Genomic DNA, 25,055 nt, shown 5'->3' with positions numbered 1-25,055 from the left:
AATTATAATGTTTTTTTTGTTATTATCTGCATATAATAAATAAATATTTAAAAAAAAATACTTGAATCTAAAATCTGATATAATGCAATGCATATATTACAAAAATTACGTTTTATTCTAACTTTATTTTTACAAATGGATCAGTACAATTAGGTGTAATTTCTAATACTTACTTTATATTACACCAATTTAAACCAAAAGCTTTGAACTGCGACAAATATAATAATATACAATGTAATAGATAATTGACTAGAAATGATTGATATTTAATTGCCTTAAAAGAAACCCAATTTAATCCTGGCATACATATAAACATCATCTTAACTAAAGAAGAATAAATAAACTTTTGAATAAACAAGTACGAAAATTTCATTTAATTAAATAAATTTTATTTAACACGAATAATTATTAAACATATAATAAAGTATATTTTTTGTTAAATATACACATCTTTATTGATAATTGGCTAAAGCTAATTTATAAAAGAAAATCTAAAGTGATCTTTGGGAGCAAAAAAAAAAAATCATCAAAATCCCTTAGTATCACAATTTGATCTTAGTATGACACAAGCCGTTGTCTAAAATTACTGTTTTAATTTATTAATATAAATTCTAGAAATTAATTCTAAAAACATAATATTTAAAATAAATATGTGGTGGAAATCAAATTAATTTTCGCTATTAGGAAATATTTGCAGTTAAAACTAACGAATGCCGCAAAACTAAATTCCATATACTGGCTGTAAAAGATACTGTAAAATGAATTCAGCTCAAAAGATGTCATTAGTTAGAAAAACATAATATCTTACATAGGGAAAGCCTACTCGTTGAAAATGTTGCGCGTGGGCTGCAGGTGCCCTAAGGCTTATTAATAAGAATGATTTTCAGTGAGATTTTTAAATTATGTTATTCATTTTTGTATGTGCAATTTTATCGCTCGAAACATTAATGGAATTTTTCGTAATCTTTTTTCTCTATACTTTGTTGTAATTCTTGACCGATTCCGGTACCTACAACACCAAATTCTCTTCTACAAATTACTTTTGTGGGTACTTTTTTTGTATAATTTATCTTTCCAGGATTTTCATACTTTTTTATGCGTCTAGTTTTATAATTTGATAATAATATTTGGTTTCCTTCCTTTCCTTTACTTTAATTGTAGATCAGGGAAATTATTTTACGAAACTCTTTATATTTATAAGGGTATAAATAAAATAGGGAACAAGATTAATACCGAATAAGTAAGGAAATATGAAATATGTTTCAATAATTTTAGAACTTGTTAATATTTTAAAATATTGAATATTACAATATAGAAATCATAATAAATCTATCTAATTTAAATATTAAGCAGATTTCTTCAGTATAATATTTTTACGTTTAGTCAAAGCTCAACTGAAAATGAAGTGTTAGTATTTAATTTTTAGCATTTTGTTGTCCGCAGGGCACATAAAAAGCTTTATTTTAAATTATAAAATAAATTTCAAATTACTAGGTTCTGAGCTAATATGTCCTTAATAAAAGAATATATCAGGATGAAAGTGAATATGAGTAAATTATGCAAGCATAAAAGTGAATATTGAAATTATATTAAATGAAATTATATTATATTTACATTCATAGCAATATATTGATTAAAATCAAACAAACTTATGTGCTTCTAAAAGCTTCGAAGAATGCATTTTTTGAAACTTCATCATTAGTTTTTCATTGGGAGAGTCAAAATACACTGTTGATTTTTTTTCATTTCAATTTAAGAACTAAAAGTAATAAAAGAAGTTTCTTTATGAGCAAATACTTCACACAAATTTTTTTCTGCAAAATCTTATACCGTAATTACATTTCATCTTCTTAAAAATTTAACAAAGAAAATAAGTAGTTTTCATTTGAAATGTTTTTTTTTATGCTTAAAACATAGCATTTTTAAAAATTTCATTTATAGCTTGTTCATTGTTTTATTTTTCTTGATTTACGAAAAAAAAAGTTTCCTTTTTGTTATTCTTGATTCGAAAGAAAAGTTCAAGAAGGGATTAATTTACAAAAGACATCAAACAATTCATCCTCAACGGTTAGCAAAATTATTAATTTTGTAAATAAAATAATAAGAATAATTAGCATTAAAAGAATGGCCATTCGTAATTTAATACTTCGAAAGTAATCACTTTTGATTCTATGCTAAAATAAATAGGAAAAACAAATTTTTATTGAGAAAACTCATTGCTTTGTATTTGTAAGTAGAGCTGATAGAAAAGAAAAATATCTTCCAAGTTAAAACCTGTAGGTTCGCACTAAAATTAAAGCTACAATTAAAATAACTAAGATAACCGATAAAAACAATATTTAATTAGGCATTTTTAAATATAAATGCAACCTTTTTTATCGACTATGAATATAGATAAACTATCATTTTCCTTAGTTTTTAATGATACTAATTAAATAAAAAAAATGGAAATAATTTCAGATGGGTATTTTTTTTACCTACGGAATAAAATCAGGTTAATATAGTGTCAATTAAAAAAAGTGTATAAAAGCTCTTCTTTCTTCAGAAAGTAACTTTCCGTCATTATAAGAAATTTTGTGTTTTTTCAAAGTTAAATTATATATAATGGATAAAAGTAGTGTTAATTCAAATAAATTGTCAATTATTATCTGAATGCTTAGGAATAGAAACCGTAAAAGTCAAGAAGATAATGTATTAAATAGCGTTTGAAATATTATTGTGCAGAATATCTATGTTTTTTTTCTTTTTGCTGTTTCCAAAATATATGCCGAATATATGCCTTCAGAAATACAGCTGCGTTTTTTTTGGGGGGGGCGGTGGACTTTTATCCATGCAATAGGAAATAAGGAAGAAAAATTTTGATCCAATGCAAAAAATTGTGAAATTGATTTATACATTATAATATAAATTATCTTCTAAATCTCTTTTATTTTTCAAAAGCATATACCTTTTTACAATACTTGTACATATAACATAAGAAAATCCTCTTAAATAAAAAAATAAATCTAAGCAGTTTCAGCAAACATACTTTAACTGACATTCTCTTATATTTTATAGATTAAGGATCTTCATTTTTCAAATTTCTTAAGTCCGGGCACATTTCTTATTTTAGTAGTATAAATTCTTAAAATAAAAAATTGAGAATAGGTGTTCTCAAAATCACACCAATACTTATAAGTTGTGTTCTCAAAATCACACCAATAATTACTTATCAGTTCTTTTTCGTAAAAAAAAAAAAAAAAAAAAAAAAAAAATGGAGGCCATTTGTAAAAATGCAATTTAACACCACATAGTGTTTATTTCCCCTATCGTGTGTATTTGAATAAAATCTATTACTGGTATATAAATATTAGTTACGTTGCATTAACTACGTAAATTTATTGGTATATAAATAAATAATGCAATATTATTAGGCAACTTTAAACGCGTTACATTAAGGTTTTATTAAGATATACGTTAGGGAAACATGGTAAAGGTATTTAAAATATGCATTTACATTATTTTTCTCGCAGATGCTCCTGTCTGTCAGGCTGGTCAAAAAATAGTTTACGGCGTGGCCAAAGGTGAGCCTGCCAGAGTTGACTGCAGTGTGGATGCTGAGCCCTCGGATGTCAGCTTCAGGTGGAATTTTAACAATAGCGTCGATCAGCATGATATTCTTTCTTTTACAAGTTCTGGTCCCACCAGTGCAGCAACCTACATACCACGGACGTTGAAGGATTTTGGAAAACTATATTGTTGGGCCAAGAATAAAGTCGGCGACCAGCAGATACCATGCATTTTCAACGTAATACCTGCAGGTAATATTTCAAAACTTATATACAAAATATTTAAATAATTTTGTGTATGTCTAATGAAAATGTAAAATATGGTATTTTATGGATCAACCTAATGAGCCTGGTGAAAAAGTTAACAAAAAATATTAAATCCTCAAAACATTAAAGGAAATCATCTTTGTATCAAAAGTTAAAATATTCCTTATTGAAAATAGATTGCATTTCTAATTCGTTTGTCCTGGACAAATAAATTATTTTCTGTGCGTTTTGTAGTGAAAATGAGGTCAAATTTTGAGCAGAATGGGCTTATTATCTGAAATTTGAATACTTCGAGCTTATAAGTAATTATACACGTTCATATTAATTAAAATCTTTTGCTTAAAAAATAAGAAGAAATAAGTCTTACTAGATTGGTTTTTTTTAATAATTATTGAATGACGTAAGATATATTTTTAATCTTTTTACACTGTTCATAAGTATATTCGCGAATAAATTAATTGGCATTCATCTTAAAAACCCAATACAACGGTTATCATTTATTAAATTTGACTTTTGCAAGTTGGTATCAAATGCAAATCTTAATTGGACATAAATAATACCATTCTTTGTATTTCTAAGTTGAAAAGCTATTGAATGCATTTACCTCACTTACAAACTCTTAATAATGATCTTTATAAAAATTATCAAATAACAAACAAAAACAAAATGCTGTGCAATTTCAAATTTTTATCATGATTTTTATGTTTTGACTCAAACATTTGAAGAACTAATTGCCTAAAGACTTAAACTTATACAATCGGTATTTAATAACAGATATATTAATCTGTCAACTGCGGGTTGAAACAATTATTCTTCATCAAACAGAGAAATATTTTTCCTATTATTTGAGAAAAAATCTGTGGGGAATGGTGAACAATATTTCAGCATAAAAGCTCATCTGAAAAATCAATTAACAACATTGCTAACGTGAGAGGAATAGATATTTGCCACTCGAACTGCAAACGAAATAGCGCCATAGTAATTAGGGGTTTTTGAAAGAAACGGTGTTTTTGAAATATTTAACATTGGACATAAAAAAGTAAATATATAAATCACATAATGGTTTTTATCTGATATTCTCGCTGAATCATTTTTCACAACCGAACATTTTTCGGTTAAGATAAAGAATATAATTATAGTATTTACGGAAGAAAAATCTACAGACAAGTGGCTCAACGCAATTTTCTCACTAAAGGTGCAATTATATTGTGCAATTTCACATGTATTTAATTAGCATTAAAATCACATTATTATTAAAATATGGAATTTTATTTTTATAACATAACGTAATCATCGTAAATGCATAATAAAAAAAATATTATGCTGTCACATAATTATAGTAGGAATTTATTTCAAACCCATCTAATTTTATTATTTTTTCTTATTAAATTTCCAAAAAATATTGGTTATTAACCATCTTTGGCATATCTAATTTTATTAATTTTTCTTATTTAATTTTCAACAATATTGGTTACTAACCATCTTTGGAAAAAATTTCATTTGCAAAGTAAATAGTTGTTAAAAATTTCAACAAAATAGTTTATTTAGCTTAGTTTAAATGGATTTCTCAGCAAAGTATTTTTATACTCCAAATATTGATAGGCGCAACTCATACTAAATTAGATGCTTTGTACTGTTCTATACACCGCGTGGAGCATTTTCTGACAAAATCTATCAAATGCATCCAATTATATTACGAAGAAGAACAGCAATGTTTAAAAATTGACTCGTCGGAAAGAAAATTCACCATTACTTGTTTCTAAATAAAATTTCAAATATAAGCTCAGCAAAATTAGTTTTTTCAAAAATAGCATTCCTTAAAGTAAAACATACACAGAAAAATAAGGACCTAAATTTTCATGTCTTGATTATGTGGCATATTTTCTTTTACTCACTATCCAGCATTTTTTATATACTTTGCCTAGAAAAAATTTTCACTAACAGAATTAACGACAATTTCAAACTACCTTATACTGAAACCGACACAGAGAAATAAGGACCTAAATTTCATATCTTTATCATTCAGAATATTTTCTTTTACCCATATACTCGCCTTTTTTATATATTTCGCCCAGCAACTTTATTATTCATTAATAGTTTGCTTCAACGACAATTTCAACCTACGTTTCTTATTAAAAAATTGTTTTTAGTGTTATTTCAGCTAGTAATATTATAATGTTATTTGTTTTTAATGAAGAAAAATATTAGAGGCTGAAAAAATTTTAACTTGATTCATTTTTTTAATTTATAAACTGATTAATACTGGTTTACTGTTATGTATATTGTTTTGCAATTATTAAAAAAAGAGATAGATTAAAGAAAAAAATACAACTTTGAAAAATTTGAACACATTTAATATATGAAAAATTTATTTCCTGTGAGGACAAGAAATAATCCTGCTGTTTTAATCAATTTGATTACTTTCTTCATAACTTTTTAATTTTGTTCTTTGACATTCTTTTCACTTGAAATAAAGAAAAAAATCCATAGTTGCTTTTAAAAACCATCCTTAAATAAAATAAAAAAAAAAATCTTTAATACAACCTTCGGAACAGCGCTAATGACTTATACGTTCAAATTAATTCATAAATTCTAATTTCAGATCATTTTAAATTGTGAAATATGATCATGAAATTATCATATAATTTGAAAGTTTTTAATACAGATCCAGGGTTTCTGAAGTTTTTGAATCAAAACATAAAAAAAAGAAAAATTGTCTCTAAATTTGCTTTTTAACAAATTAGTTCAATTAAAATATTCAGCAATGAAACCAATTCCATTGTAGTTACAGTAACATGCGAATCATATGTATGTGCACATCACTAATATATCAAACGATATATATAGCATGTCTCGACATCATTATTTTCCTGTGAGAATCGCAATGATTTCCAAATTAGTATATCACTGCAGGTTTGATTTATATCAAATGTGGCGCTTTTAAATGACTAATGTAGTGGTAATTTTAGATAAAAATTTTAAAATAAATAAATTAGACGATTAAAAAGTTAATAATAATTTTGTATCTACTATTATAAAAAACATAAGAAGATACTGTTCTTGAATACAAAAACAGATCAATTAAAAATTTGATTTGATATTTTTTATGTCGCTACAATACACTTCTTTCTAGATTGTTCTTTGCTTCTCGTAAAAAGAAATACATGAAAAATAAATTGTCCACTCCTTTTTATGAAATTATGATTAAAATATCTAAAATATCTGCCTGCAATTTATTGTTTTGAGCATATGTTTCTAAAACGATCATTCATTAAGGGCCTTATTCTGATTAATTCAGAGTAAAAAGTATGTTTAACAACTTTTCTTTCACACAATTTATTAGAAATCGTAGATAGAAATATCAAATCACGTATTTAAGCTTTCGCTCATTTAGTCATAGGAAAGTAAATTCGATTTTTTAAAAATTTATCTTAGAAATCTAAATTAATTTGACAGAAAGGTTTCAAAACTCAAATGGATATTGCAATAAATTCAGCTTTAGAAAAGGAAGAATTCATAATTATTTGTAAGTTTCAACTTCAATAAAGAACATTATCTTCTTCATAACTGTTATTCTGCCAATTTTACAATCTATAACAGAAACTATGGTTATGACGCAATTTCTTTCTCCATCATAAAATTCATATTTTCATTGAAAAGTAACCAAAAATTGCAATTAGCTTCTTGAGTGGGGCCAAGAAAAACAATTATTACTTTTCTTAAGTGCAGAAGATCATTTAGGAACAACAACGAAAAATCTCTTAGGAAAAAATAATGCAGTTTTAGTCATAATTTTATCGTTTAAAAAATAGCTTGTAGTATATTTGCTTCAGTAACTGCTTTGCCTTATTGCCGTCATGTATTTCATCATCATTTCACTGTAATTTTATGAACAAATTAAAACCTCAAATTTAGCTTCCTTATTTATTTACGAGGACCATTTATTCTGTGTTATTTGTATTACAAATAACTGAGAGTGTTCCTTATTAAAGTATTTCGAATATCAAATAAGATTGTTTTCGTAAGCGACATCATGTATTCAAAAATGCCTATGTCTCTCATCAACAGTGTTCTGTAAAAGAATTTTCGACTGCCTTTTTCCTTGATAATTTCAAAATATTTCTTTTATTCCAAATTTTTGTTATTACAAAGATAATTTCAAATGCCCACAACAAATGAAATCTTATTGATTTAATTATGATTTCTTTAATTTCTTCAATCATAAAGAACTTCAAAGAATCAACCGAACTTTGAATCAAATTTAGAATAATTTGATTCAAAATAATCAAACCGATATTTTTATTCGGTAAAATGTAGAGACAAAGTTAGGACGAAAAACTTAGAGCATAGAAAATGCATGGAATATTTCTCTTGGACATCATTGACAATATCTGTGTTAGAAGCATTTTTTTTAATAAGGAGGTTTTTAATTTTTCATTCATGAAAATTTTCAAGTGCGCATTTAAAAAAAAAACATTTAACATTTTATGGAAAGCTTTATGCAACTGCACAGTTTAAGTGCAAATATCATTTGTTATAAATTAGCATATCAGGATCGTTGATGTCTCTGAATTTTGAAGTTCCAATACATATGGGTAGATATATGCAATCAAAACTCTTAATGTTGTACTATTGAATTCAGGATACCTCGAACATGCACTCGGATACACTTAAGTTCATCAAGTCTAGATAGGCCAAATTTGTTAACGTTTACAATTCTATTAGTACAAATATTTCATCAAGTGCTAAAAATGAACATTTTTTTTTGTAAATAATTATATAAAAGAGGGAGGATTATTTTTTATTTTGTTGATGTTTTATAAGGTTGAATCATCAGCTGAATACTTTATCACTTTGAAACGAGCAAGTTAATAAGAAAAGTTTTAATTAACGGTCTGAAAGATAAATTATTCAACGAAAGTCAATTTATTACGTTGTGCCACATCAAAAAATAATCAAGTTTCTGATGCACATGAAATGCAATTCCAAAATACAATTTATTTTTTAAATAGTTTCAGTGTTAAAATAACAAATACTTTAACTGAAGATAAAATGATAAATTGTAAGAATTTTGTTTGCAAGCTGTTTGTAGAAAATATACTACAAAGTGCTGATTAAATGTGCTAGGAAACTGGATATCATGAATTAAAATGCGAATCTATACATAAGACGTGTCACAAAATTAATATATATATATATGCATTTATTAAATTACTACTTAAAATTATATTTGAAATTGATTGGAAAATAGGCTGAATGATATTAATATAGCGGATTTGACTACTACTAATATTGTGGACCTGATATTATATATTATACTTAAAATAAAATTTGCAATATATTCCGTCATATAACAAATGTCTGTATCAAATAGAAATATATTATAACAAATTGAACAATAGAATATAGTAATAACAATGTATTTCTTCTAATAATTGAAGATGATTTATATAGAATTAAACGCAATTACCCTATAAATTTCTCACACAAAGAAAATTTTTGAAATATGTAAATACGTAATTTTTTTTCTTTGAGGAAGACATAATAAATCACGATGACATCGCATAGAGACATCATTTAAGGATGAAGTCAGCAATCGGTAAAAGAGGAATAGGATGCATTGTTGCTTTAACTTAAAATAACCCATTGCAGTTCAAATTTTGATTATACACAAACACTGAGAAGTATAAGATGAACCCAATTTTAAATTGCAGTTTTAGAATACGTCAAAATAACATGAAACCAGCAACTATGTTGCTTTTTGATCGGCGTTTGATTCACCAACTCAAGATCGCAAAAAGTTCTTATGTTTTATAAGGATGTTGATTATGAGGTTATATGACTTATAATTCACACGTTTTAAATGAGGCAAATTCTAAGATCACTTTTTAATTGGATGTGGCATTTTTTGTTGCTATTAAATTAAATAAACTACTAATTGCTACTAAATTAGAGATCAAAGAGTTGTGGTTCTTTACATATTCTTCATCTTGTGTGTGAGAGAATTGTTAATAGTTTATGGGATATTTATGGAATTGTGAAACAATTTGGATATTCTTCACACCGCATGCAATTCCATCACAAAAGAAAAATATTACTTTTTTTTTATTTTATTATTTGTCTATTACTGTACCACGGGTTAGGCAAAAGATTTGTAAACGAAATAACAAAATGAATTTAGTTTGGTCACTGCATCAATTTCCGTTACATTTTTTTTCCTTTACAATAATGTTTCTTATACATTAAAATAGTTATGATAAATGTATTTATTATAATTTTAGACATTTCATAAGAATCCAGACAGTATCATTAATAAACATAAACGAGTATTTCTTAAGATTACATATGTGCTCAAATAATCACAACTCTCTATGAATGACTTAAAAGATTTATCTATATTATAAAGCTCATTACTTTTCAGATATTGGTTATGCATTATAATGAATTTAATTTTTTATAATGTACCATCAGTGACCAACCTGAATGTCATTTTGTTTGATGCAGGGCCTCCTGACCAAGTTCGCAACTGTTCGGTCACGAATTACACTTCCGATTCCTTGCGCGTCGAGTGTGAAGAAGGCTATGATGGTGGACTACAACAGAAATTTTACTTAGAGGTGTACAACGAGGCACAGGAGTACTTGGAGAAGAATTTAACTAGACTTGAACCTATCTTCCATGTTCAAGATATAACAGCAGCTACAGAATACATTCTGGTTATTTATGCGGCTAACATGAAAGGCAGAAGTCCATCTGTTGTCATCAAAGGATCGACAGAAGCTGCGCCACGATCAGAACAAGGTTGAATTATAAATATAATATTATTTTATTTTATTTTTCAGATCAGCATAGTTTAATATTTAGAAAGATTTTAATGATAAAAATTATTAAATTAAAATGAAACATATTATCTTTTGTTCTTTGTGAGACGTCTCTTTATTTCTGTTCTCCAACAAGCAGTTTAAATACTGAATATTTCTAATGAAAAAAGCAGTTTTCAAAATCTTTTTCTTATTTAGTGTATTAATTTTTTTATTTTAATTATTTTTCATTTTTTAATCTCGAGAATAAAATAATCGATTCGACTTAACCATCATATAATTCGGCAAGGATAAAAAAAAAAGTTCTTTGATGGAAAAAAATTACTCATAATTAAATTTGAAATTATATTTTTAAAGGGATGCTTGAGAATATACAAATTAGCAAAATTTCGAAAATTTACCACTTTAAGAAGATAGCAGAAAAAAAATAGTTATAAATTCCAACTTTGCAAATATGAAACCAGACAAATTAAATAAAAGGGCTTTATAAGGTTTCGTGTAATGATCTGTTTTCTTTTCTTATTGCAGGTTTTTCTTCGGAGTCCATTAACATTATTCTCGGTGTAATGATCGGTGTTGTTGCCGCATTAGTTTTCGTTGCTGGAATTGCAGTGTTCATAATAAGAATGCGAGAGGAGGAAAGAGAAGCTGGTAATAAATCTTTATATTTTGTATAAAATTACGTTATGAATATATAACTTTTAAACTTTTGGAAACAAATTTATTCATTAACTGCCTTTTGCCGGCACCTCAAAATATTATTTTCTGAAGCGCTTTCATATTTTAAGTTTTTCAATTTACTGAAATCGCTACTGGAGTGGATTTATTTAAAAATTACATCAAATATCATTACAGAAGGGAAAATGTTAAACAATGAATGAGGTACTTAGAACGTAGCGATAAAAATAATCGACGCAATTACAAGTTTTTAAAGCATATAGAATTACTGCAAAACTATTTAGAAGAGCCAACGTATATCTTTATATTCTATGTTTATTATAATTATGGATGATAAAAAAAAATGTCTTTTTACCATAATTTAGCTGTTTCTCATTAAAAAAAAAAACCTAGTTTCATATGAGCAATTTTCATTTTTAAATCTGACAGAGAAGTAAGACGAAGAAAAGCATGTTAAGTCAGCTTAGTTACTATTGACGATCAAGTGCTGTTTATGTAGGATGATTTTTTAATAGAACAATAATTGCTTTTTGAAATATGCAATTAATATATTAGTTTCGTTGAAGTATCAGTTTGGCCTGATACTATCCTGGAATGTTGATGTTTGGATCGTCTTTGAAAATCCTTTATTTCTTTCTATTATAGTAGCGAAAATAACCACTATGTAGACATTCACTAAGCTCGTGGATTATTCCTTTCATGGGAATGCTATGGATGCTCTGCCAGAATAAAGCCTTAGTTAGCAGTATAAAATCACCAATCAAGACATGACATTCTGAAATGTACAAAACCAGCTTAATTCCCAGATATCGCTCCTTGTGATATTTTTTCCTTGGATGAAGAATTGCTTTAAGAGAAGCGGCTCAGAAAATTCGAAGAAGCTCAGCGTCGAAGCTACTGGAGAATATTTTAAAATAAGACTTGTAACACTCATTCATATCCGTGGAAGAACAACAAGAAAAATGCATTTCTGCAAAGAATTGCTATTTTGATTTTCAAAAAATCTATTTGCATAGAATTTTTTGTAACGAAGCAAATTTCGAAGAGCTGTGATCATAGTAATAAAAATAAAAAAAAACACCCCTTATTCCTATTTAAATGTCCAGGATTCTAATTACAAATGTAAGCCAAATTCGGATTCCACAAAGTTGTTGTTAGTGTATACTTCAAAATAACAGTCCTCATCAGCAATTCAACTAATTTACATTGCTTCGAACTGAAGTTTATGACCATAAAATTTTATTTTAACTAGATAAAAAATAAGCTACACCAATTAAAGTCGGCAAAACGTTGACAACAATTAGGAACATTTATGGCAAAATTTAACGTTTTCCATTCTTGATAAAACTTGAGTAATCAGTAATGAGAAAATGTTTTATGTCAGTTCCCCTTTTAAAACATCACAAGACTTCCTGCAATTATAACTAAGCTGCTTATTATTCGGAAAAAGAAATAAATTTGTGCTGCCGCAATCTTCCCAGTTTCTTCTCATCTTACATGCACACGATTGCATTCCTCTAACCAAATTACCACTCCGGGAGTTTTTCTCTTTTCCACAGTATCATTCTGGGCCTGGTACCGCTACCAAAGAGGCATAAATCTTTTTTATACTTTATCCTCTTCCCATTCTTCCTTAAGAGCCGAGCAGATCGCTTTGTAGCATTTACTCAGCAGTACGAGAGGGAAAGTTTAGATAGCTTTTTGAGATAAAAATATTTTATGGACATCTCATAAATGGCTGTATCTTTTCTTTGCAGGTTCAAGGGAAGGTCCGACAAGAGAGAAGTAAGTCTCCTCTGTCATTTCCATGTTTCATTTCAAAAAGTATTTCAAATTATTATCATTATTTTTTTCGTTTTCCCTTATTTGACCTCTTTTTTTTTGGAATGAATAAATTGTTTTCATTTTGTATTTTTATATTAACTTTATTTTTAGACCAGGTTATATTTTAAGATATATATTTTTTTATTATTTCTCTTCCATGCGTTAGATATTAATATTTTTTCCCCAGTATCACTTAATAATGGATTTATAACCTTCATGTTTTTCCTTAAAGCTAAAGTCTTTAATGTATCAACAATATAAGATAAACGTTTTTCTTATACAAACTTATAGTGTTAGGCGGAATGCTGTAAATATCATATGACAGCGCAGTTGCAGAAAAAAATATTTGTTTTATTTAGTATATAAAATATTAAAGAAAAAAATATTTGTTTTATTATTTGCACATCCAATAAACCATAAAATTTATATACATATTCATTAATCATCAAGAATTTTACAAATTTATTGTCCTTCTATTAGCATGGTATTGTTTTCAGAAAATCAGGGCCCAATTCAAATGTATATCTCATAGACTGACCACTGTTTAGTAAAACTAATTTGACTCACAATAAGCATTATGTAATCTGAAAACATGAGATTAATATCACTAAATTAAATATATATATATATATATGTGTATATATATTAGAAGACGAGGAAGATTTCAAGATAAAAGATTTAAAGACAGAAAATAATTTCTATTTTTTTAAAGTTTTGCAATTTTTTGTGTGAAGTATCCAATTATTTTATTAACTAATTCTTAATGCAATGGGCCCGCACCTCTAAAGCAGGCATCGTAGAAAGAAAGGTGAATTTTCGTTCCTATGTTTAAAGTATACAGGATTTGTCTAAATATATTTATATCCGACTATGATTAATACTTCATTAGCAATATAAACTCAATCTGCATTTTGCGATATCGCATATTTGAAATATGAAACTTAGTATGAATTACAATACATTTTTAGAAAATTTGTATTCTACGAAAAAATAACATATCCTCTACGATAAGCAATATTTGCTCTAGTTTATCTACTGAAAAGTTCATAAAACTTATTCAGACTTAACATTGTAATATACAAGAAACTGAATAAAATTTATTTATTCGGATTTGAATGAAATATTTTAGAAACTAAAGAAATTTCAATAGAATAGAAGAAGAAATTAGAAATGAACTACTGAAACAAGAGAAACTACATTCTGAAATACTTAAACCATATATATTCGCTTTCTTTTTTACTTAATATGTAGAGTTTGTGATTAGTAATATTATAAACAGTTTATTTATCATTATTATAAATCTCATCAAAGGGCACCTCAAAAAATAAGGATAAGAAGCCTTCTGTATTATGTTTGGTTTCCACCCTTTTGGTGACTACAATAATAATTCGCGATAAACTTACCTCCTGTCGATGATGAGACATACCTTCTATGCTTCGTCAATGAATTCTGAGACAACCACATTTCGGAGACTCCATCTCATTAAGGGGTGAGACGCGGAGCGATGAGTACATATCCGGTATTCCCTTTGACCTTGGATCTCGCCTATTAGATACTAGTAAATGTAAACATCTCCTCCTTTCATCTTTCCTTTCACCCCCATTTTGAAGAATTAAACCCATCCTAACGCATGCGCATAAATGCTGAGTGTTTTACAATTCGTTGCTGAACTATACCAGAAGGGTTGCACCGTGTCTGATGATGGCCTTGAGGATTCAGCCAAAGTTTCGTCTATGAAGTCGCAGTGTCCTGATAATTCAATATATCCACATGCTTTAAGATGGGAAAAGGTAGCTTCAATATAATTTTTCGCTGTTGTAAACTGAGTATATTCGCATGATAATTATAGATACAAAGACTAATCAATCATTTATAAATGCTACTTCATTAAAATCAGCCGATATATAAAATGTCAGAAAAAAAAAGCAGAATGTGTATATATTATTGACTGTGTGTGCCAAATATAATTCAAAATTCTTCATGCTTAAGAAACCTTTACGTCAAGGTTAGGCCATGTCTATTTAAATAAATCTTACTGGAAACATGGGATCAATTGTAGTTTTCCAAATTTCATTTATCAATTCAAGACTTGATTAATCAAATTCAAATTTGTATTGAAATTAGAATTTTATGTTTTTTCGTTAGCTGTTTTATTGAAGAAATAAAATAAAAAAATAGGTCATTTCATTTGTGTTACTCATTTTTTTTATAAAAATTTCTTTTCATTTAAACGCAGCCAAAAACGAGCTGTGAAATCTAGAAAGACATTTATTAGTTATGTTTTATATAAGTATGAAATAACGACAAAGACATTTATTTTATGTATAACGTTAATTAAAAAGTATGTTGACGTTAAAAATGAAAATTATGCTTGTTTAAGAATTGAAACCAAATTGTAGTACTATTGGGTTAATTTTAGTACTGATTGGCGGGGAAGAGACATCAAAGTTGCAGGAGGAAGCAAGGTGGCTTCTTCTGCCTGTCGCTTGATGCAGGTAAAGCCGAACAAAATATAGAATTTTTACCCAAGTTACATCGGAACACTTCAGGGATTGTTAAGCTGGTAACGCCGAACAGACTAGAGGATGGTTTCGTAGGATAGACGAATAATCTTCTTGATGTTCATGCTGAGAATCGGTTTGAATAAGAGACGAACATTAAGATGCTGGTGGGAGGCATCTTAATGTTACTTCGCATTTCTCTAGATCCGATAGGCTACGGAATGGCTATAAATGAAAGGAGCGACCTGACAACCCAGAAACAGCATGGCATTTTTAAACAGCATGACCAAAAAACTATACATCCTAATTGGCTAACTCCTTTTGCGATGTGATTGGAAGTTGACTGAGGGAGGGCTGATTATACTGTTATCAAAAAGCAAATAGGGTTTGAGGTCAGTGTTTGATTAGTCCTCTTACTACTTCCTTTCACTCATCTATCTTACAGATTTGAGGATGAACTCATTCTATTTTTCAAGTCTAATCTTCAATTACATGTGTTCAGTTAGCTTCAATCAGATTTTAAATATCTCAAAATAAAATTAGAAGGGTTCCTGATTGCGGAGCGTCTCCAGACAAATGTGAAAATTTTCTCGGATATGAATTGGTTTTAAAATAAATAGTTTCAATTTAGATTTTAGAATATATGAAAAACTTATAATTTTAATGTTACTGCCAACTTATTCATACATTTTCCAAATGCTGAAAATTAACTAAAAAGGTAGTACCCAAAAGAATTAATTGCATTCCAAAGGCATCAAGTGAAGCTCAAAATTAAGTTAATGATAGTATTAAGAACCAACTTCAACTGTATAAATTTTCAAACATAATGTTCACTAAAATAATTAAGAATTTTAAAGATGATGAAGTGATTCAATATTTGACTCATATTGTAAATATATCATTTCAAAAGGCATTCAAAGTAATTTAATGCTATAAATATTATTTTTATTCATTACTCACCTACTAGAAACAGGTGACAGAATGCGTCTACTTATAAAATATATGGATTTTCTCCGAGTTGTGAAATGAAATAAAATTTGAGAAATTGTTCAGAATTTTTTTTTATTTTATTCACCAAAACAATTATTCGTTTCTTATTAAATTTTTTAAATAATTATTTATTTATTTCTAACCTATTAAAAGTGTGTGACAAAATGCGTATTCTTATAAAATACATGGATATGCTTCGAGTTACAAAAGGCCCGGTGGGCTGTTGTTAATGTCCCGGCTTTGGCACCGGAGGGTTCAGATACGAAACCCGAATGCACTGAAGAATCTTCGTGTAAGTATGTATGGTACACGTTAAATTCATGGGGGATAAATGTCTTCCTACGAATGAGATGCGGAAGTTTAGAGAGGGGGTGCCGGCTCAGGCATCGATCAGGCCATATAACCGCTGTTCAAAAATACCAGTTCCTTCTTACAACAGTCCTAAGGTTTCCTTAGAACGAGACACTAATATAACTGAACTTCGAGTTATGAAATGAAATAATATTTCTGAATTGTTTAATATTTTTATTTTATTCACTGAAAGAAGCATTTCGTTGATTCTTAAGTACCACTTCAAATAATCGGACAACTATTGGAACTAATATCGGAACTTTATTCTATTGTTCGAAATTAGTTAATGCATTCTCAGAGTTTAGAAATTGTGAAATCAAATCAGTTTCGTTTAATAAATTTTTTTACTTTCGTATTAAGTTTAAAATAGTGAATGCCCAGGTTGATCAGAAAGCGATTGCTTGTCCAAAATATCATAGCTGCGTCGAAAAATGAAAACAGTCATTAGAAAGAATATAGAAATTCAGAAAGTATATTAGAAAATTATATTTATTTATAAAAGATAATTGCAAATTAAATCTGTTTCACTTAATAAATACTCTACTTTCGGATGATGTTTAAAATAAGAATCCCCACATATATCAGAAAAAGATTGCTAGTCCCTGATATCATAATCGCGCCCAAAAATGAAAACAGCTATTAGAAAAATTATAGAAAATTATATTTATTTTATAGATAATTACAAAAATGAAGTGATGAGCATGCATAGAAAGGGAAGTGAAATGTACTGAATACAAGAATTACTGCTTGTGTTCTGAGTAGTAGCCTCCTTGTTTCAGCTCAAGTGACTGAGAAGATGATTAACGAGTTAGGTCAATTTAACTCTTCGCAGAGTTGTTTACATTCACTTTTACCACTAATCAGTCGAGTCGTCCAGAGCATCGCAATTCAATCAGCCTCTCTTACATCACACCCACCACACTTGTACGCACAAGGAGTTCTTTAAAGTGCTTCTCCAACGCTGATTAGAAAATAATGAAGGGTAATCCAACGCGTGATCGTAAAGACGGCCATAAAATGTGTTTACCTCTACGGTAATTGAATTGTAAGCGCGCTCGTAAATGGCCTTAATCCAATTTCTGGCTTTCCACAGCTTTTGTTTGCTTAGTAAATGGGTTAAGGGATTTAATATACCTGGAAATATTAAACTGTACTGATAAGCAAGAGGTAGGTAAACCTCTGAAAGAAAACTTCCCGAGTTTCCGACGGCGTCTGAGACTGGAGAGATTATGAACTTAAGTTCCTTGACGCGGCCTTTTATTTCGGAATCAAAGAATATTGATGATTATCACTTGGATTTACATTTTATAGGAGATTACAGAGAAGAATGGTGAATACCCATTATGGATTTCTATACATGAATTACATCTGTTTTCAAGCAAGTTCAGTTTTGATATGACATTTAATCTGTCTGTTTTGATATTGGAAAATATAGTTTATAATTTTATTTTATTAAATTCTGCAGAAGAGTTTCTTTATATTTAAGTCTTAGGGTTTATTAAAAAATAATAATGCGGACAAAAAAAATGGCAGCCCAAATTCTAATTTTTCTTTTGCATTTTTATATCAGTTAACATAATTTCAACTACGAAAAACTAATTATTTGTGAATCTGAAAGAACTAATTTGTTGACTATGATGATGAGAGCATTAATTAGAGCAATTTTTCATTTCATTTTAATAGCTTTTCAATTACCAGTATGCTAATGTAAAATTTTATCTAAAAACTCATAAATGATAGTGATGCCTTTTCATATTAATATAAGGAATGGATAGTTATCTGAACAAAGCTATGTCAAGCATATTATGATTCAACAATTATAGTTATTTTCCATTAGAACTTTCACAATTAAAATATTAAGGAAATGAAATATAAATTATTAAAATTGGAAATATATTATTCTTTTAACATATATCGTATTAATAAAATATATCTAACGGAAAATGGCCGTAATAATAAATAGAATGAAAATATTTAATTTAAAATATATACTGTAATAAGGTATCAAACAAACAAATAAATTTCTTATATTTATAACCACAGACCTTTCTGTAATAGGTCTTATTGTTCAATGCCTTCAAGAGTAGTGATCCCAAAGCGTGTGTCGAATAGTCTTTTTATTATTTCTTTCTATTGTGCAAACTAAATTTCAATTGCAGAATTTCATAACTATTATTTTAGTATCGATATTATTAGAAAATCATCTGTGAGTTATATGCAAAATTAGAAAATGAATAAAGTTTTTCTAGGTCGAAAAGAAATGTCATTCTAGCATGTTACGTTTCCAGAAATGCATTGAAATAACTATGTTTCTTTCAAAGAATCTGCAATTTGAAGCCAAAATGTTCTTGATTTGATGCTTGATTCGACAGAGGGTTCAGCGGATAAGGCAGAGATTGGTTTTGAAGGGTAACCAATTTCAAATTTACCAATGGTCATATCAATTTTTTTTATGTCATTAAATGGTACAAAATCAATTTAATTGGTTTGGTACCATTTCGACTTCATGTCGTGTTCGATATGACACTTCATGCCGTATTCCACCCTTCAAAATTACTAGATCCTGCGTACGAGACCGATACGTACGCCGGATACATATGTTGCTACACCTCCCGATATAGCAATTTTATACTTTAAGCTTGAATATTAATAAAGAAAACAAGTTTTATTTCATAGGAATCAACACAAACTTCCTTGTTGCAGCCTATAGTTATTGATAACTATTAGAGATGCATTCCGATGTTTAGGCATTATACTTGGGCAAGAATACAAAAACTAAATGAAAGTTTATAGATCGCCATGAAATAAATTGTCATAACGAGAAACATCTCTACAAGTTTTAAAAGGAGAAAAAAAATCAGTAAATTTCATCTAGATCGCTTATAACTTGCACATTACATGCCGAAAATCATGTATTATTATTATAGATAACAATAACCAGTTTATTTGGATCATTTGTGAGAGAGTCAATGAATTCTGTTGCTCAAGCCAGGGAACTAGCCATATGGAGCAAACTTGAATAATTGACTGATCAGAAGAGATTTAACATATACCTTGTATCTTAGCTTCCTGTAACAACTTCTCGTACAGATTAAATTCATCACTTTTGCAGCTTCAACGCAACTGTGTGGATTAGTCTCAACACCTTTAGTAAATTTTGCCTCTCGAAATTAATGAAAACAGCGTTTCATTGCTTGGAAAAAAAAACTCAACTACTTCTTTCTTATCTGCTGAAATGATATCAGATTTTTAAGAGGAGAAATTCCGTCACCACATTGAAAATATTTTTTCCAGCAGTTTAAAATGATTCTTAAATATTTGTTTCTTAAAATTGTTTATTTTTCAATATCTTGAAAGTGGCTGAAAAAATTAAGAAATGATATAAAAGATATGTAAGATTAAAGTGTAAGCAGTTCTAAAAAAATGTTCTTAATGTGATTTAGCACTTTTTATATACATATTTGTTTTAGAATAAAATTGAACACGCATTTTAGTCCAGGATATTTGACTTTAATTCAATTCGATGTCATCAAAAATTTATTTTGTGAATGTTTTAGCATATATTTACAAAATCATGAAGTGATATTTTGATTTGCTTTATATTTAATAGCTTTTCTATTAAAATTCCTTTATATGTACCTGAAATTCCTTTAATAATTTGATGTTTACATAATGTAATAATGTTTAATTTTCTCAGAAAATTGCTTTTATTTTTAAAAGAAAAGTCATAAATGAATCTCAAGTATTCAACATTAAAAATATATGTACACCAATTCAACTTAAAAGCTTTATACGTTTATTTTTTTCGAAAATACCATTATTTACAAGTGAGAAAAAAGCTTTATACAATATTATTTCGAAAATACCATATATTGACTGGTGGGAAAAAAGCTTCATACGTTTATAATTTCAAAAATATTGTTATAATCAAATGGAAAAATTCCTTTAGGATCATACTTGGAGTTTATCTTTGAAAAAAAATTACTTAGTTATAGAATCGAAGCTGAATTTACCATTAAGTGATAAAAAATACAATTAGCTGATATAAATTATTTGATTAAAATAATTGTGATAAATTCAAAAAAACTATGTAATAGATCTCTCTCTCTCTCTCACTTTTACGTCCCAAATTGCCGATTTTGCTCCTGACATCTCAACCCGTGTCATGGAACACGTGTCCCTATCCTCAAGTCTTTGATGAGTGAAATTGTATATCTGTCTTCGCATGCTTACCCAATCTCTTTTGGTCCTCATTAATACTTTCTGTAGTCTTGTTCCTCCTGATAGGAGGCGGTGCGCAACGTCTGTGGTGTGGCAAGGAGTTATTTTCACATCCCGGGCATTAGTGCATCCCCCTTGCTATCAACCCTAACGGCAATTCTCCGAGCAATACCACCTTCGAGATAGTCTTGCCGCAGGTTTAATGAGTACCTCATTACCATACTTTCTGCAGCACCGCCACCTCGCTATCGCTGTAGAAAGAAGCGTCAGTTTTAAGCAACTGTGTTATCGTAATGAGGGACTAATTGCAAAAGTGATTACTGATAATTTGGGGAGGCGTTTAATTTTGAAACGAGTCCACAGGAGACTCACTAAAAGTACCGACTTGTTGAACTTTGTGGTTCGTGAAGGGAATTCAAATGTCAATAAATGATACTTATAAATACAGTAGTCAAAGCTTAATTAAATACCCAAAAATCTCACACTTACCACATTATAAAAGAATAAACTTTCGTCGTTAAAATGAGATTTTCTGTACTTAACGCCGGAGGTGATTTATTTGAATTAAAACAATGGATTTTCATTTATTTAAAAGAATTTCGTCGCTGGTTTTATATCGATTGACATAAAATGTATTCTCACACGAAACATAATTATTTCTGGCTTTGAAAGTCATATCCAAAATTCCTAATTAATATTTATAATGAAGCATAAATATGGGAATGGTTGCAAATGACTATACACTACATTTTTTTCATATAGTTCTTCATTTTTATTTAGCGTTTTATTTGCTTCATACACTTTTCTTATAAAAGGACTTTCTCAAACTTTATTTGTTAATGTTTCAATAAAAAAAAACATCGATTCATTAAAAGTGTAGTTAAGCCATTCTATAGAATTTGCTGTAAGTAATATATATTGAGATATTGATATATTGAGAATATATTGAGATATTGATATATTGAGAATATATTGAGATATTGATATATTGAGAATATATTGAGATATTGATATATTGAAAATATATTGAGATATTGAGAATATATTGAGAAAAAATTGCTAGGATTTATTTGTCTAAATTGATTATTTTCCAATTTGACGTTTGATTGTTTTCCAAGTTCCAAAATGTTTCAATAAAATTTGATGACAGATAGAAAAAATGCATTTGTTTCCTTTTTTTTAATTACATATATTAATTTCATTCCAAAGTGCATAGTATTACAGCTAAATTTAATAGTATCAATAAAAATCAAAAGTTCGAAAGTTTTGTTGGGCTTAGGAAAAAAAATGACTAGTATTTCCAATATATTAAAATGGAGTCCCGTTTCTATTTTCTATTTTTAATGGTTTCTAATGTAAACATATAACGTCATTCAGACTTCAAATAAAACAGACGAGTTCAATTTTTTTCCTTTAAATGAAATAAACATACTTTTATTCTCTTTTAGGGACGAAATTTTGTTAAAGAAAAATTTGGTAGATCCTGCGGAACATGATGGAAAAGATCCAGATGTCATCCCTCCTCAAAATTCGTACTGTGCTGAAATGGAACAACCTGGAGGAATTCCAAACATGCTTTTACCTCCAAATGGTATATTAACTCGCATATTGATAAATTAATGCTAAAAGTTTCAGGAAACTAGATTGCATATTTATAAATTTATCACCCATTTTTAAAGAATACAGAAGCAATTATTTAATCAACCTAAATTTGTTTTTAAGATTTTATAATTGACATCTTTGTACTCCTTTTTTTATCAAGAACAATAATATTTTAACAAAAAAAAAGTCATTTTTGTTTTTGAATTTTTTTTATATATTTTTAAAATATCATATCACCCCGAATATTCAGTTCTTTACTTTCTAGCAATATATCGAAAGAAATGGTAAATTCATGCATAGATATTTATAAAAATATTAATGAAGATTAAAATACGGTGAGTGATTTAACTTCATCGCAATGGAATTAAAATAACGTCTTTTAATAACGGATTTTAATGAAAGAATTAAAATCTAAAATATCCCTAAATGATTAAAATTAAAATACAAAAGTGCTATTTTTGAATTAAGTTTATTATTTCATTAGAAGATATTCCTGGTTCAACGGTCAGTTAACACTATCCTAAATTTGATTATCACAAATTAACTCAAGAATTTCTAGAAAATCTCATTCAAATTCCGGAATATCTTTAAGAAACAAAAACAAAATACATGATTTATAATCCCATTTGTAAAACACGTGTAGTAATTTAAATTTAAATATATTATATAAAATAAAATACTAGTAGTCTCAAATTCTATGTATTAAAAGTTTTCACTTTAATCAAATCTAATAACTAAAAATGGATCGGAAAAAATAGAAATTAACTAACAGAAAAAAAAGTCAATGCCAAAAAAATTCTGAAAGGAAATAATTAACAATAATTCCAACTCTTTCACAATGGGAGGATACAATGAATGAGTATAAATGTAAAATTAGAAAAAAATGTGGATCTTAGCTCATTGACCCTAATTATAATCCAACATAAAATAATGTATATAAAACGAGAAGTTTGCGATTCCATTTTTTATTCATGCCTAATTTCATTCATATATTGATAAATCAGTCACTTAAAAAAAACTCATAGTTGCTTGAGGTCGAAATAGAATTTGGGATTTCCGCCTCTGATAATGACGCAATATAAAAGGATGGAGATAATTTTTAACTCCATCCAATGTCACAGAGGGTGCTGACTTTTAATTTTCTAAAATACATCTGAATCTTTTGTCTTTCTACACTACGATGTTAGGAAAACATTTAAGCCCGTATTGGTTTTTAATTACTCTTTTATCTCCATTGTCTTTCCAATAGCATCAGTTAACTTTGTGAGTTGAATAGAAAAGTATTTTGCACATTTCTATGATTCCGTTCAGTTTATTTTTATATATAAAACTTTAATAGCTTTTGAAAGAAATAATGAAATTCTTCCCAACTGGTTTGCGACGTGCTGACTTTTTTTAAATTATTCATTATACTTCATTCATTACATTTTGATTTTGGCATATATGAAGTTTACAAAGTGAAAATATTGTAATTGTCAGAAAAATTCGACCTCGAGACTTAAATGAATCTCTACGCTCTTCCATGAGTCCACAAAAGACATTTTGGGAATCATGATTGTTTGTGAACGTGACACTCACAAATACCTTAAGCTGGATAGATGTAATCTGGTACATTATATTTTCAGATATTCTGAGATTTTTAAACAAATCCATTCATCGGAATTCTGTCTATCCGTTTGCACGAAAGCAACAGAAGAAATACACTAACGAAAAAAGCCACTTTATTAAAATCTAGTACACAGCTGTAACATCTAAAGTGTAGAAATGCATCAAAATTTTCACCAAACCCATCACAGGATTTGCTGTCTGTCTGTCTGTACACTTGAATACATGTAAAGATGATAACTCAAAAATGCAATGATTCAAATAAATGAAATTCGAAATGTGATCTTCTAACTCAAATTTCAGTTTTGTACTATATTACAGTCTATATCAACAGAACAAAAGTATATTCAAAGCGCGATATCATTCGATATTCTACAAAGGACAAGAAACCAAAATACGTGCTTGTGCGAGGTAGAAAATAATACCATTATTAGGACTTATGCGAAGAAGAATTAAGGAGACACTTCCCGCTCTTATATTTATTAAAAATAAATTTTTATATCTAATTTGACTCGTTTTGTGTTCATCTCGAGCTAACAAAACCTAAAAATAAATCTTCGATAAATTAATCAAATTTCTTAATTTATTTCTAAATTCTTTAAAATAAATTTTTGATAAATTAATCAAATTGATTAATTTATTTTTAA

The 25,055-nt window shown here is 28.1% G+C and overlaps 1 protein-coding gene across 3 annotated transcripts in view; it reads left to right on the top strand.

Moving 5' to 3' along the window:
• LOC129965389 (irregular chiasm C-roughest protein-like) overlaps nucleotides 1-25,055 on the top strand; it is a 358,817-nt gene that overhangs the window by 322,229 nt on the left and 11,533 nt on the right. For 2 of the 3 annotated variants that reach the window (XM_056079239.1, XM_056079247.1), the window contains exons 10-14: nucleotides 3,513-3,800; nucleotides 10,320-10,616; nucleotides 11,165-11,287; nucleotides 13,072-13,099; nucleotides 22,650-22,792. In XM_056079239.1, coding sequence (XP_055935214.1) covers nucleotides 3,513-3,800; nucleotides 10,320-10,616; nucleotides 11,165-11,287; nucleotides 13,072-13,099; nucleotides 22,650-22,792 — 879 coding nt within the window. The remainder of the gene's footprint in view (nucleotides 1-3,512; nucleotides 3,801-10,319; nucleotides 10,617-11,164; nucleotides 11,288-13,071; nucleotides 13,100-22,649; nucleotides 22,793-25,055) is intronic. The other variant, XM_056079232.1, reaches the window with a different exon arrangement.

The sequence above is a fragment of the Argiope bruennichi genome, chromosome 1 (genome assembly GCF_947563725.1).
Source record: "Argiope bruennichi chromosome 1, qqArgBrue1.1, whole genome shotgun sequence".
NCBI classification, from domain to species: domain Eukaryota; kingdom Metazoa; phylum Arthropoda; class Arachnida; order Araneae; family Araneidae; genus Argiope; species Argiope bruennichi.
The sequence above is the reverse complement of the archived record's forward strand: the minus strand, read 5'-3'. Positions and strand labels throughout refer to the sequence as shown.